General features: G+C 38.3%; 1 protein-coding gene across 5 annotated transcripts in view; it reads left to right on the forward strand.

The window, feature by feature from the left end:
• POU2F2 (POU class 2 homeobox 2) overlaps positions 1–13,110 on the forward strand; it is a 228,529-nt gene that overhangs the window by 77,487 nt on the left and 137,932 nt on the right. Inside the window, exon 1 of one of the 5 annotated variants that reach the window (XM_073570742.1) lies at positions 4,503–5,095. The exons of the other annotated variants lie outside the window; for them this stretch is intronic. Coding sequence (XP_073426843.1) covers positions 4,999–5,095 — 97 coding nt within the window. The 5' untranslated portion in view covers positions 4,503–4,998. Of the gene's footprint in view, positions 1–4,502; positions 5,096–13,110 lie in introns of those variants that run through there. 5 annotated transcript variants of the gene reach the window in all.

The raw sequence follows: 13,110 nt of genomic DNA on the forward strand, positions 1-13,110 counted from the left end.
ATAATTCAGAGGTTGCGCAAAACTCAGTGGTTACCCCTCAATTAACCTTTTCTCTGTTAGGGGACTAGCCCCTCCGGCAGGGAAGGGGTTAACCCGATGAGTGCTGGCCATCCCCTGCCGGGCATTAAGCAGAGGCAGTGTGGCTGTGTGTGCAGGCTGCTCTATGTTTCTGTCCTTTGTGTGTGTACACGGTCCGGGGTGATGGGATAAGAAAAGAATTAGACCCCACACAATGGGATGCTTCACGAAAAGCCCCTTGCAGAGTGTGCGCCTGTGTGTTAATGATTACTGCTCACCCTCATTGTGTCTGCAGGGACTGCACGCAGCGACTTGTGAAAATTAGTGTTAGGTCATTGTGTGTACACGCACTCACCACGCGCACAGACCCCCTCTGCGGGTTCCTATACACATCCCCTGTCTTAGGGTGAAAAGCACGTCTATTTTATTTTTGTGCTTTTTTTTATTATCACTATTTTCTACAAAAAAGGGGGGTATGTGAATAGACTGGGCAGTTGCAGTGGTGATAGATGAGATGGCTTCAGTCACCTCTGTGTCCACCTCCCCTCCCTTATGTAAGCCTCTATATACATTCAGCATTCAGTCTTTTTTTTTTTTTTTTTTTACTTTTTGCCATGCATAAATTAATCCGGCAATGTATTTGCGACATGTCTGTCCATGCCTGCTCACAGGTGTAAGCACATCTGGGACCCAGCTTCTTTTAAGACTTTTTCAATTGGACATTTACAAAAATTATACAAAACATTTTTTTTTAATACCTGCAAATAACATATTATATACCGGTACTCTATTCCCAAATAAATGTCCGGATACTAAAAGTGCACAAACTACAATAGGAAATATATATTGTGTACATGAAATTAAAAATATTTAACATATCCATACACGTGCACAAAATGTATATTGTATGTTGCTCATATGTACAGATATACTACCAGAATTAAACATCCCAAAACAATATTTAACCAGGCACAAATCTGGATGTGCTAATATTAGTAAATAAGTATCCTTTAACTTGTTTGTTTGTATCCTTTATCCTATTTTTTTTTTTTTTTAGCTATCACTAAAATCTGCATAAGGAAAATGCATTATGATATATATATGTGTGTGTGTGTGTGTGTGTGTGTGTGTGTGTGTGTGTGTGTGTGTGTGTGTGTGTGTGTGTGTGTGTGTGTGTGTGTGTAAAATACGGGTGTGGGTGTGAGCTTGTACATATATGTGCTGCTAAATACTCTATTTAAGCTTTCACTTATTGTGCTGTACCATTTCACGGCTCGGTTGGAAAGGGAGACTAGATAGAAGTGTCCATGTTATTAAAATCTTTTGACACTGAGGTCATCCCCCTCCCCCACTCCTGCTGTCCCTGATGCTTTATATATATCATAAAAAAACATATATGTGGTTGGACACGAAGGTAGAAACAAATCTATATTTTTGTCTTTTTTTTTTTCTCCTACCATCTGGTACCTGAGCGCGTTTTATGTATTTGTGTTTGTTTGTCAAAAGTCCATTCCTCCCATTATCGCAAACCCTTTTTTCTTTAAGGTCAAGTATTTTAGCTTTAATTTCATGTTGCCTCTTGTTTTATTTGTTTTACCGTTCTTTTTTATGTTTTAACATCTTTTCCTCCCTCTTTTTCACCATATTTTATTCTGGGCTTTGCATATCCTGCATATGTCACGTCTTTCCAATTTTTTGCCTTTTTATGTACAGGGATCCTGATTGTTCAAGAATTAAAACAAGCTTCTATGTTTTATGGTGTTTTTTTAAAATAATTTCTGGCTAAGCATTTCATTTAGTTTTACTTTGAAAATTTACATAGATTTCAATTTTTGCCAATTTCCCCTTGCAAATCTTTTACTTTATTTACCAGTTCTGCAATATTTGGCAGAGATTGCAATTTACTTTTTGTAGAAGATTTATTTTTGTACATTTGAGTTTATATTGAGATTTTCTTTATTATTATACAAGGGGAAAAATGCATTCAGATTAGTTGGTCATAATGAACTTTGGTATTAAATGTGAGCAATTGTATTGGATGTAATATAACAGATATCACTTCGTTGTTGTTTTTTGCCTTTTATTATTAATCCCATTTTCTATAATGCCATGTCTTTTCTTTGTGTTACACTTGATCCACAGAATGGAAGACTTGTACTTTTTATAGAAGGACTATTAGTCCTTGGCATCCAATTCCGTATTTAGGCTTTTTTTTTTTTTAGTTAAAATAAAAATCTCATTATAGGGTTTTGTTTTTTTATAGGATGAATCTTAGAGTTTTGGATTCAATTGTGATGTTTTAGACTTTTTTGGAAAATAAAAAACAGATCATATTACTGGGTTGTACTAAGGCAGGAATGACTGTCAAAGGCTAAAAATATACAGAAAATTGGGGAAAATAGTAAAGAAAAGCATAGGAAAAAACTGCAAAACAATAGGGGTAAAGGAAGAAGAAAAAGAAGAGGTGAAATATTATAGATGAATGCAGTACTGATGATGGATGTGAACAGTGCCTGGAAGGTTTGTATGGAGCAAGGACAGGTAGTAAGAGAGAGCCAGGTAATGTACAAGGAGGGGAACGAAGACAGGTAGATAGAGCCAAGGTGTAGAAAGGTAGCCAAAATAAAAGGAGGAAGAAGTCTTTTAGTACAGATTGTAAAGTAGAAATGGCAAAAGATGGAGATGTAAGACAGAGAGCCACAGGCTAACACTTATCTTTTACGGGTGTATGTTGGAGTTAAGAAGCAACAGATATAAAGAGTATTTGTGATTAAGCAAGAAAGACAGATCTAGAGAAAGAAAGTGGTATAGCAGCAGACAGGTAAACTAAAAAGGAGCGAAAGAGGGATGGAGAGAGAGACAGAGGGTAAGAGAGAGGCAGAGAGCCGTGTCTGGGGGGAGGGGATGCAGTATCGATCCATGCGGCTTCCATCATTTTGTGACACAGAATGTCAGATGTGCTGAGGTCCCTTTAACTCCTTCCCTTCCAGTCCCCCCGCCCGCGCCCCCTCAATCACTCCGTACCAGCCGCTCGATGAAAGAATTGATTTTCTTTTTAGCAACTCAAATGTACTTTGTAATGAATTAACTCCCGTCCCTGCACGCTGAGGAGCAGAGCGAGGGAATGAGGCAGCCAAGAGAGGAAAGCAAGGAAGAGCTAATGAGAGGGATGCAATGAAAAGATATTGGGATGCTAAAATAAGGGTGTGACAGGGGAAACCCAAAATCGATGAAAAGAATTAGGAAAAATACTCTTTTTAGTAAAATGACAAGGTAGGAAGGTGTTCGCAAATCCAGGTAACAAAGGGGTCAGGATGCGAAAGTCCTGGAATAGTCCAGGTGCAATGGTATGGAACGTATAGGCAGAAAGGGTCGGGAAGCAGTATTATGGATGCACAGTTGCAAGAAAGGTGTAAAAAGGTCGGTTGGCGTCGTTTAGAAAGAAACCTGTGAGAACGACTTGCCTTCAAAAGTTCAAGAGAAAAACAGGTGGAAAAGGAGATAAAAATGACAAAAGAAGATGACAAGAGAGGAAAAGAAGGGCGAGGAGGATGACATATCCTCAGAAGATTACAGGAAAGTCCTGGTTAGCTAGAGGAAGCTCATAAAATGGAAGAAGAAGGAGACAGGTGTCGAGAGCCAATATCAGGCGCTTAATATAAAATGTCTGATACTTATATCCCAAGTGTACTGATCATATACGACAGGTCCCTCTATCTGTACAGTCTCCAAAAGTGAATCTTAATGGAAGAAGAGAGGAATGGAAGAACTGGGGAAGATTTTTTTTTGGCTTAGTGGACTTAATGGAATCAAGAAGTGTAGATATTAGAGTAAGAGGGGAAAAAAAGGATGGGACGAAGTAAGATAAGGATGAACGTTAGCATTGGACAATACGTCTGACAGTGCGTGCCGGCGAGAGACGGCACGGGACAATACGTATCAGTGTGACACAGTACGTAACCGTGTGAGACAGCAGGCTACAATGTGAGACAGCAGGGCCCAGTATGAAACATTGCGAGATAGCTTGACGTTACGAGACCCCCATGAGTGTCACCTGTCACCTTACAACATGTTCTGTATGTAGGTAGGAGGGGTTACATTAACCCCTTCAGCGAGGGGTGTGTGGTTCGATACATTAAACCCTTTGGCACTGCATGGGTGTCCAGTGGCTGAGGGAGGAGCCCCTCCATTTAGCCTGTGCTCTGTCCCTGCTCTCTCTTGGAAATCTCCATTATTCCAAGGGAAATAATTCCTTTTGTGTGCATGGAATGGACCTCGGGAAGGAGGAGGGTGGGGGGGCGAACAGTGGACAGAGTGGAGGGGGATAAAGGGGGGAGCGAGAGGTGGCCAGAAGGGGAGGGGGGAACCTGGGCATCAGGGGGGAGGTCTGTGAGGGACGAAGGGGTCGCTTATACAGCTGTCATCAGACAAGGAAGAGGGGAGGGAGAGAAGGGCAGAGAGAGAGAGGAGGAGATATTGTGAAGTGTAAGATGGAATAGCCGGGACTCGCAGGCAGTGTGTGCTGCTGTGCAGGGGGGGCCTTGGATGCGTGGGGGCCATATTGTAAAATTAACCGGCTCCAGAGAGAGAGGAGGCGAGCCAAAGAGAAAATACCAACAAAAAAGACTTTAGCCGGTGAATGCATATCCGAGAGGTGGAGAAGACATCGGTATCCTGCAGAGCATCCTTCCCCGGACTGATGCTCTGCCTGTAATTCTGACCCCGCACACTCCACTCAAACACTACTCCCATCAGCCACAATCCGTGCACCGGGCGACACACGCACACCCTCACTTCTCCCCCGCACTACACACCGACAGGTTTTTTTTTTTTGGATCCTGGATCTCTCCTCTCCATCATTTCTCCCCTCCTCACTCAAACACACACACACACACATACACACACCCTCCCTCACTCTCACATCGGCACAGCGCACCCTGGCCTAATTCATCGGGTTATGAAAGCTGCCTGCACGCTGCTATGTTTGTTCCGCTCTCCGTCCCCTTTCTGTTTCAGCGAGCCGGCTCTGAACACACATGGCCCTTTAAGTCGCCTCTGTCCCTGGCAGGTGCTGACGGTAAGCCACATCGGCGGCGTGGTCCACTGCTAGCGAGCAGGAGAGGCAGGCAGAGTGTGCCTCGCTGCCAAACCCCGCTGCTGCCTTTTATTCATGTTTGTATTGATCTCTGGCTGTCAGAGGCAGCGGATTCAGCTCTTCTGGTCGATAGACAGGGAAAAAAAAAGAGAGAGGGAGAGGGAGAGAGGAGAGCTCGATTTAGAGACACTGGGATGTTTAGAAATTAGAGGGAAGAAATTTTAGGGGGGTATCCCAAAAAAAGGAGCCCCACACTTGCCTGCTCAAGTGGTTTCCTTTTAATAGACACCCCCACCCCCCACTTCCAAAGAAAGATTGGGCAATTGGAGTTGTCTTGAAGGTGTCTCCCCCTCTCCTGGTGTGGGAGTTCCAACCTTTTTAGAATAATTAAGGCTTATTAGTTTAATTGGGAGAGGCATGGGTGGGAGGACAGGAGGGGCACATTCAGGATAGCTGGTGACAGCAATGGGTGAAATAATCTCATGTTAAATGACAAAAAAACCCAATATAAATCATTCTGTAACAATATCGGATACATTATCACCTAGTTATTGGCTTATATACTGGAAACACTTTTGCACCCTCAAACTTTCCTTATTCATGCCTATGTACCCCAACTTGTATGACCTATTCTGTATCAAGGGATAGTAGTACTTGCACCTGGTTTAATGTTTTGCATTATGATTTTCCTTAGTTTATATGCATGGTATGACTCTAGTCTATGCAGGATGAAATATATATGTATATTTTAATTGCCTAATTGTAGAATAAATAAGAAATAGTAGATCAGGTCCAATTTTAATTTTTTTCCCTCTCGTGTGTTTGCCACAGGTACTTGCAAATCTTTGTGTGTGTCTGTTCAGTGCAGTGTCTGGGGACCTCTTATTTGTTTGTCCTATTATAATATGTATCAATGGTGAGATGTGCTAGATTAATGCTTCTAAATTATTACTTAGAAGCACTTTATGCACATGAATACATTTTGAAGGGGGTGGGTGGTATAGGGGGAGGAGGGATGGTGGGCTTGGCACCAGAAAGTTAATTATTATTACTGTAAAATTGTATATTGTTCTCCAAATAATTTGTTACCAAAATTTGTCAAGATCATTAACTCCTTAGAGTGTTCTGATAGAAAATACCACATCAGCTGGGTGCTCGCTTCATCTGTGTCTGATCTAATTGAATATATACATTGTAAATTGTGTGTAACTATTTAGTGTGGTAATATTATTAATTTCCATATTATGCCTCCATGACTTGTAATAAGTGTATATCCCATATCTATCTGTCTTATATTTGTCTATATATCAATCTATCTATTTTCTTTATTCATTTTTTTCTTCCTTTCTTTTTAATCTCTTATTTATTTTATATTTATCCTATCTATTTATCTATCATATGTCTATCCTCTATCGATTACCTGTCTACTATCTATCAATGATCTATCTATCTATCTATCTATCTATCTATCTATCTATCTATCTATCTATCTATCTATCGTCTAGCTATCTTCTACCTTCCACCATCAAGATATACACAATGTGCTATGTATTTTCAGTGAACTGTAATGAAGGCTGAGTGATTTGGGAAGGTGGTTTTGGCCCTATGCAGTAGACTGTCTATCTACACACGAGCATCCAGAAATGGCTTTTTAATAGACTAATTACATTTGGTTTTGCAGTGCTTGTTGGATCCAGCCTCCCTGTGTAAAGGCTTTTTTAGTGAAGAGGCTTGTATAACCCCCCATTTTATGACCAGATAAAACATTGGTTCCTGTCCAAGACTGGGTCGAATAAAATGTGAGAAGACACAGACTTTGATTAGAGATCAAAGTTTTTGTATTTCATTTTTTTTATTTTTTTTATTCCCCCTGTGACGAGTATAAAGGTCTTGAGTAATATGGCGGCGCGGGTCCACTGTACAGCGATGTCAGCTCTCTGGCAGAAACATATAGTAAACCTAAAAGAGGAACATATTAGTGGAAATGGCTTTAGATACCGCGTAGAGAAATGCCAAATTAGATTGTAAGCTCTGAGGCATCGTGCACATTACTATGTGATAGAATGTGTGTCCATACCAAAGTCATTTAACTTTTTCTGAATTTGTTCTTATTGAGGAGGGGAACGATTGCAGGTTGTGGCAGAAATGTATGTGGCTAAGAAAAACATTTGTGGAAGTCGTTTGTATCGCTGCACAAACATACCGTGAAGGTTTTTTTTTTCATAAGGTCGAAAACTGCCAGCGACGAGATCTTTATAGAGGCGACCATTTAGCGTAATAACAATGGGAATTTTTAGTTGACGCCGCCATTTCTGCAACCTGTCCCCATACAATAGAGTAGCCACAGCATATGGAAAGTTTTTGAATATTTAGTACATATTAGCCTACATCATGAGGTAACTCTTTTGGTCTTAGGTATCCAAGGTTTCTTTTTCAATTTTACAAATGCGTATATATATATATATAATTTCTATAGGTGTATTATATTTAATGGGGACAACGTTCCCAACCCCAATACATAATGGGCAGTATCGGAAAAGAAAAGCCAGACTAAAATGGTGTCATTCTTTAAAGATTATATGAACAGTGAAAGAGTGAACACCGAGATCTGACTGTCTGAAAATGGCTTCATGGCATATGGGAATGGTACTAGAGATCAAACCTTCATGTTGACTTAGAAGTGGGCATATCGGGTGAAACGCCATTGGGTTTTGTAATTTTTCTTTTTGGTCCATGTCAATTAAAAAGGTCTGTATTCATTAATGGTCAAGTCTGCAGTTTCTTTTTTTTAACAGTGATGTGATCAATAAGACAATGTTTGTTTTTTTTTTAACATGGAGTCTATGTTGGAATTTAAGGGTTTGCCATGTAATTTTGCTCATATGAAAGGCGATGACGATTGAGTCATTACTTATATTATTTTGGTAGCTAACTGATGAAGAAAAGGCTGTTCTTAGGTCTAAAAATTATTAAGTCTGTTCCATCAGTGCAGATGCTCCAATTTGTAGCCAATGAGATGCATATGGTAAAAGCATTCCTAAAAATAATATTATTATATATGCATTTTTGCATACATTATATTATATCAATAAATATATTCTCTGGCCATTAATACAGAATTCCAATGCACTCACTTCATCACTGAATATAAAGACCTGCATATATGTTGAACATTTATTAATATTACTTTTTACTACTAGAAGAGATTACTGGCTTTGTCATTTTGTATTTTTTTTGCTAACTAGATGAATAATAATTGAATTTATTTCAGTTTCTTAGCTTCTACTACGTCACAGGTCTGTGGTTACATTATCTGGGTGATAGTGACATCTAAATCTCCCCCCATTTGCAGCATTTGGTTTGTAAGTGTCTAAAAGAAAAAAAAATCATCCAACAGGGAATACTGCAGCCAACATCACATAACCCGGATCTCTATAGGCCAGGCCAGTTCCTCATAAAATGATGACGTGCATTTTTTTTCCTCCTAAATCAGTCAGCTTCACTTCATTTACTTAAGAATCCTGTGCTATTTGTACTGGATTACTTTTTACAATAGTGCTCTATGCAGTAGATTATTATATAATGGCACATTAGTTGTAAGCAGTGAATCTTAATTTTATATATTATCATATTTATTAATCACCCACAGCTTTATTTATATGCATAGATATTTATATATATTTTTGTATAAAAGCATATATATATATATTTATATTGTATAGATATATATAAAATTTTTACTGCCGCACGTTAGTTGCAGTCGGGCTCAGCGGCATCGTGAAGGAGGATGATATTGATTTTTTTTTTTTTATTTTTTTTTTTTTTTTAAGATGTAAACTCATATTGTGTTTTTGCTAAATTATAGTTAAAAAAATCTTAATTATTTATTATAGCGCTGTGTATTCTCCAGAAACAACACCAACATTTTGAAGAGATAAATAAAACAGAATATTATATCAGGCTTCTTCGCCCATATATAATATATGACCCATTGCTGGCTGTACAGTTAAAAATGCAGAATAAAGTTTTATCTATTTTGAATTACATTAAAATATGACTGAATTTGTGAATTTTTAGCAGAACTTTAATATATTTTTTAAAAGCACAATTTTAGCATCACATAACATTTTAGAATAATGAATGAGTCCCCCGTTCTTTAAAATCGAAGCGGGACCGTGGTAAACGGCACCAAGACCAGTTTGGCTCTCTGGCATTCATGCACTACAAGTGAAACCAGTGACCTTCCCTGTTCAGTGGTGCAAAGCATGGGGAAGGGATTCCCTATTCTAATGGACTTTGAATTTGGGGTTCAAAAAAAAAAAAAGTAAAAGTTATAAAAAGTAAAAATGGTATTCCCCTTTAAACATGACACAAGTTATCGTGATGGTAGTGGTGGATTAGCTGTTGTTATATTTTTTATAAATCGTAAGAGTGTAAAAACTGTTACGTTGTTGTACATGTATGCGTGGGGTAGACCTCACTATGACGTATTTTTTTTAATATTCTAATGTTCTGATCAGAATACAAGGGCCTGGGTACCATTACCATAGCAAAAAACTACTTTTGGTCTATGATGAAGCTAAGAGAAACATATATATTTATCTATCTATACACACAATAATATGCCGGTAAGAATACAAGGGCTAGGGCCCCGCTACCATACCAAATACCATATATATATATAATATATATGGCCAGTATAGTATTTTGTCTAAACCATAGTTCTTTAAAACCCTGTATTTAGTACTTTCTATGTTGTCCATTATTTTGTTTAATATTAACTTATATGAAATTATTAAATATATGATTAACATAACTTATATGACATGAATAATATGACAATTTGTCTGAATGTTTTCATTTAAATCTTCATTATATATATATATATATATATATATATATATATATATATATATATATATATATACCGTATATGTGTATATATATATATATATATATATACCGTATATGTGTATATATATATATATATATATATATATATATATATATATATATATATATATATATATGTGTGTGTGTATATATGTATGTATGTGTGTATATTTATATATATAAAATACATAATTTGTGTATGTACATATCTGTGTTATACAGTTGTGGCCAAAAATATTGACACCCCTGCAATTCTGTCAGATAATACTCAGTTTCTTCCTGAAAGTATTGTCACTGTTCGAAAAATCATGTGATGCTTCTCTAATTTGTGTAATTAACAGCACCTATAACTTACCTGTGGCACCTAACAGGTGTTGGCAATAACTAAATCACACTTGCAGCCAGGGCTGTGGAGTCGGTAAGCCAAACCTGTGACTCCGACTCCTCAATTTCCCTTACACCGACTCCGACTCCGACACATATTGCTTATATTTAAGTGAAAAATTTATTGTAGTACAATGTGAACCTCAGACATTTAATAATTTTTATGATCCAATAATCAAGATATTTAGATAGAACAGAATATATATTGGTGTACTACCCGGTTTTCATTCTTTTTGGTACAGATACGATATGGATAGACAGATATGGATAAATGGATAGATAGAGCAGATTTCTAATCTGCTTTTGCTATTGAAAACATTATCTATGAGCTCAAAAACCTTTCAGGTGATGCAGTTTTTTAAAAAGCTGATCTGCTTTTGCAGCTGAAAAACGTATCCTCAAAAAAACACAGGAAAAACGCTGTGTGTGAATGTAGCCTTAGATCAGGAATATAACAGCCATTTATAGGGCATTTCATAACTTTCCCAAACTCCTATGAAAAAATATTCAGCACATCCTGCATTGAATTACTGTACCCAATTTATTATATATTTTCGGAGTCGGTCCATTTTATACCGACTCCAACTCCGACTCCACCAAAATGAGCACCGACTCAGACTCCGACTCCACGACTCCGACTCCGACTCCACAGCCCTGCTTGCAGCCAGTTGACATGGATTAAAGTTGACTCAGCCTCTGTCCTGTGTCCTTGTGTGTGCCACATTGAGCATGGAGAAAAGAAAGAAGACCAAAGAACTGTCTGAGGACTTGAGAAACCAAATTGTGAGGAAGCATGAGCAATCTCAAGGCTACAAGTCCATCTCCAAAGACCTGAATGTTCCTGTGTCTACCGTGCGCAGTGTCATCAAGAAGTTTAAAGCCCATGGCACTGTGGCTAACCTCCCTAGATGTGGACAGAAAAGAAAAATTGACAAGAGATTTCAACGCAAGATTGTGCAGATGTTGGATAAAGAACCTCGACTAACATCCAAACAAGTTCAAGCTGCCCTGCAGTCCGAGGGTACAACAGTGTCAACCCGTACTATCCGTTGGCGTCTGAATCAAAAGGGATTGTATGGTAGGAGACCCAGGAAGACCCCACTTCTTACCCCGAGATCTAAAAAAGCCAGGCTGGAGTTTGCCAAAACTTACCTGAAAAAGCCTAAAACGTTTGGGAAGAATGTTCTCTGGTCAGATGAGACACAAGTAGAGCTTTTTGGGCAAAGGCATCAACATAGAGTTTGCAGGAGAAAAAAAGGCATTCAAAGAAAAGAACACGGTCCCTACAGTCAAACATGGTGGAAGTTCCATGATGTTTTGGGGTTGCTTTGCTGCCTCTGGCACTGGACTGCTTGACCGTGTGCATGGCACATGAAGTCTGAAGACTACCAACAAATTTTTCAGCATAATGTAGGGCCCTGTGTGAGAAAGCTGGGTCTCCCTCAGAGGTCATGGGTCTTCCAGCAGGACAATGACCCAATACTTCAAAAAGCAGTAGAAAATGGTTTGAGAGAAAGCACTGGAGACTTCTAAGGTGGCCAGCAATGAGTCCAGACCTGAATCCCATAGAACACCTGTGGAGAGATCTAAAAATGGCAGTTTGGGAAAGGAACCCTTCAAATATTAGGGACCTGGAGCAGTTTGCCAAAGAAGAATGGTCTAAAATTCCAGCAAAAGGTTGTGCAACCAAGTATTAGGCTGAGGGTGCCAATACTTTTGTCTGGTCCATTTTTGGAGTTTTGTGTGAAATGATCAATGTTTTGCTTTTTGCTTCATTCTCTTTTGTGGTTTTTCATTTAAGACAAATTTAATGAAGATAATAATACCAAAGAATTTGTGTTGGCAATCATTTTCAGGAAGAAATTGAGTATTATCTGACAGAATTGCAGGGGTGTCAATACTTTTGGCCACAACTGTGTATATATATGTATTTAAATGTGTTTGTGTGTGTGTATGTATGTATGTATGTATATATATATATATATATATATATATATATATATATATATATACATATACTGTATATATAGTTCTAGGTGTATATACATATGTATATATGTGTATTCGACCTAAATAGGAATGTGCCAGACAATATGTCGTTTTCCATTAGCATGAATATACATTTTTCAAAGATAAGAAACCAAAATTATTTTCACACTTCTACGGTCCTCAAATATAAATGTATACTGCAGGATCTACACAATCCTGGTCAAAGAAATGTGACAACCCTAGCTCCAAGGCAGAACTGTGCTTAGACTGGTTGTCAGTCCACTTCCTGTCACCACATTTTACAGCTCTCACCAATACAAATTTTTAGGGGCAACTTAGAGGCTTAATTATCACTAACCTAGTCTTGTTGACCCCAATGCTAAATGCAGTTGACATTTATATACTGTATGGAAAATGTTCCTTATTTTTCTATATTGCTATTTTTAATAATCCTGAAAAGAAAACAAACATTAATTGTCCAATTTAATTAAATAAGAAGATATTGTTTAGTGGCATTAAAGGGAATCTGTCACCCTATTTTTCACCTATCAGCTGCCGGCACCGACATCAGGGGCTTATCTACAGCATTCTGTAATGCTGTTGATAAGCCCCCGATGTAACCTGAAAGATAAGAAAAAGGAGTTAGATTATACTCACTGGGGGGGCGATCCGGTCTTGGTCTGATGGGTGTTGCGGTCCGGCGCCTCCCATCTTCTAACGGTGACGTCCTC

The sequence above is a fragment of the Dendrobates tinctorius genome, unplaced genomic scaffold (assembly GCF_039654945.1).
Source record: "Dendrobates tinctorius isolate UK_male_01 unplaced genomic scaffold, ASM3965494v1 ptg000028l, whole genome shotgun sequence".
In the NCBI taxonomy this organism is placed as follows: domain Eukaryota; kingdom Metazoa; phylum Chordata; class Amphibia; order Anura; family Dendrobatidae; genus Dendrobates; species Dendrobates tinctorius.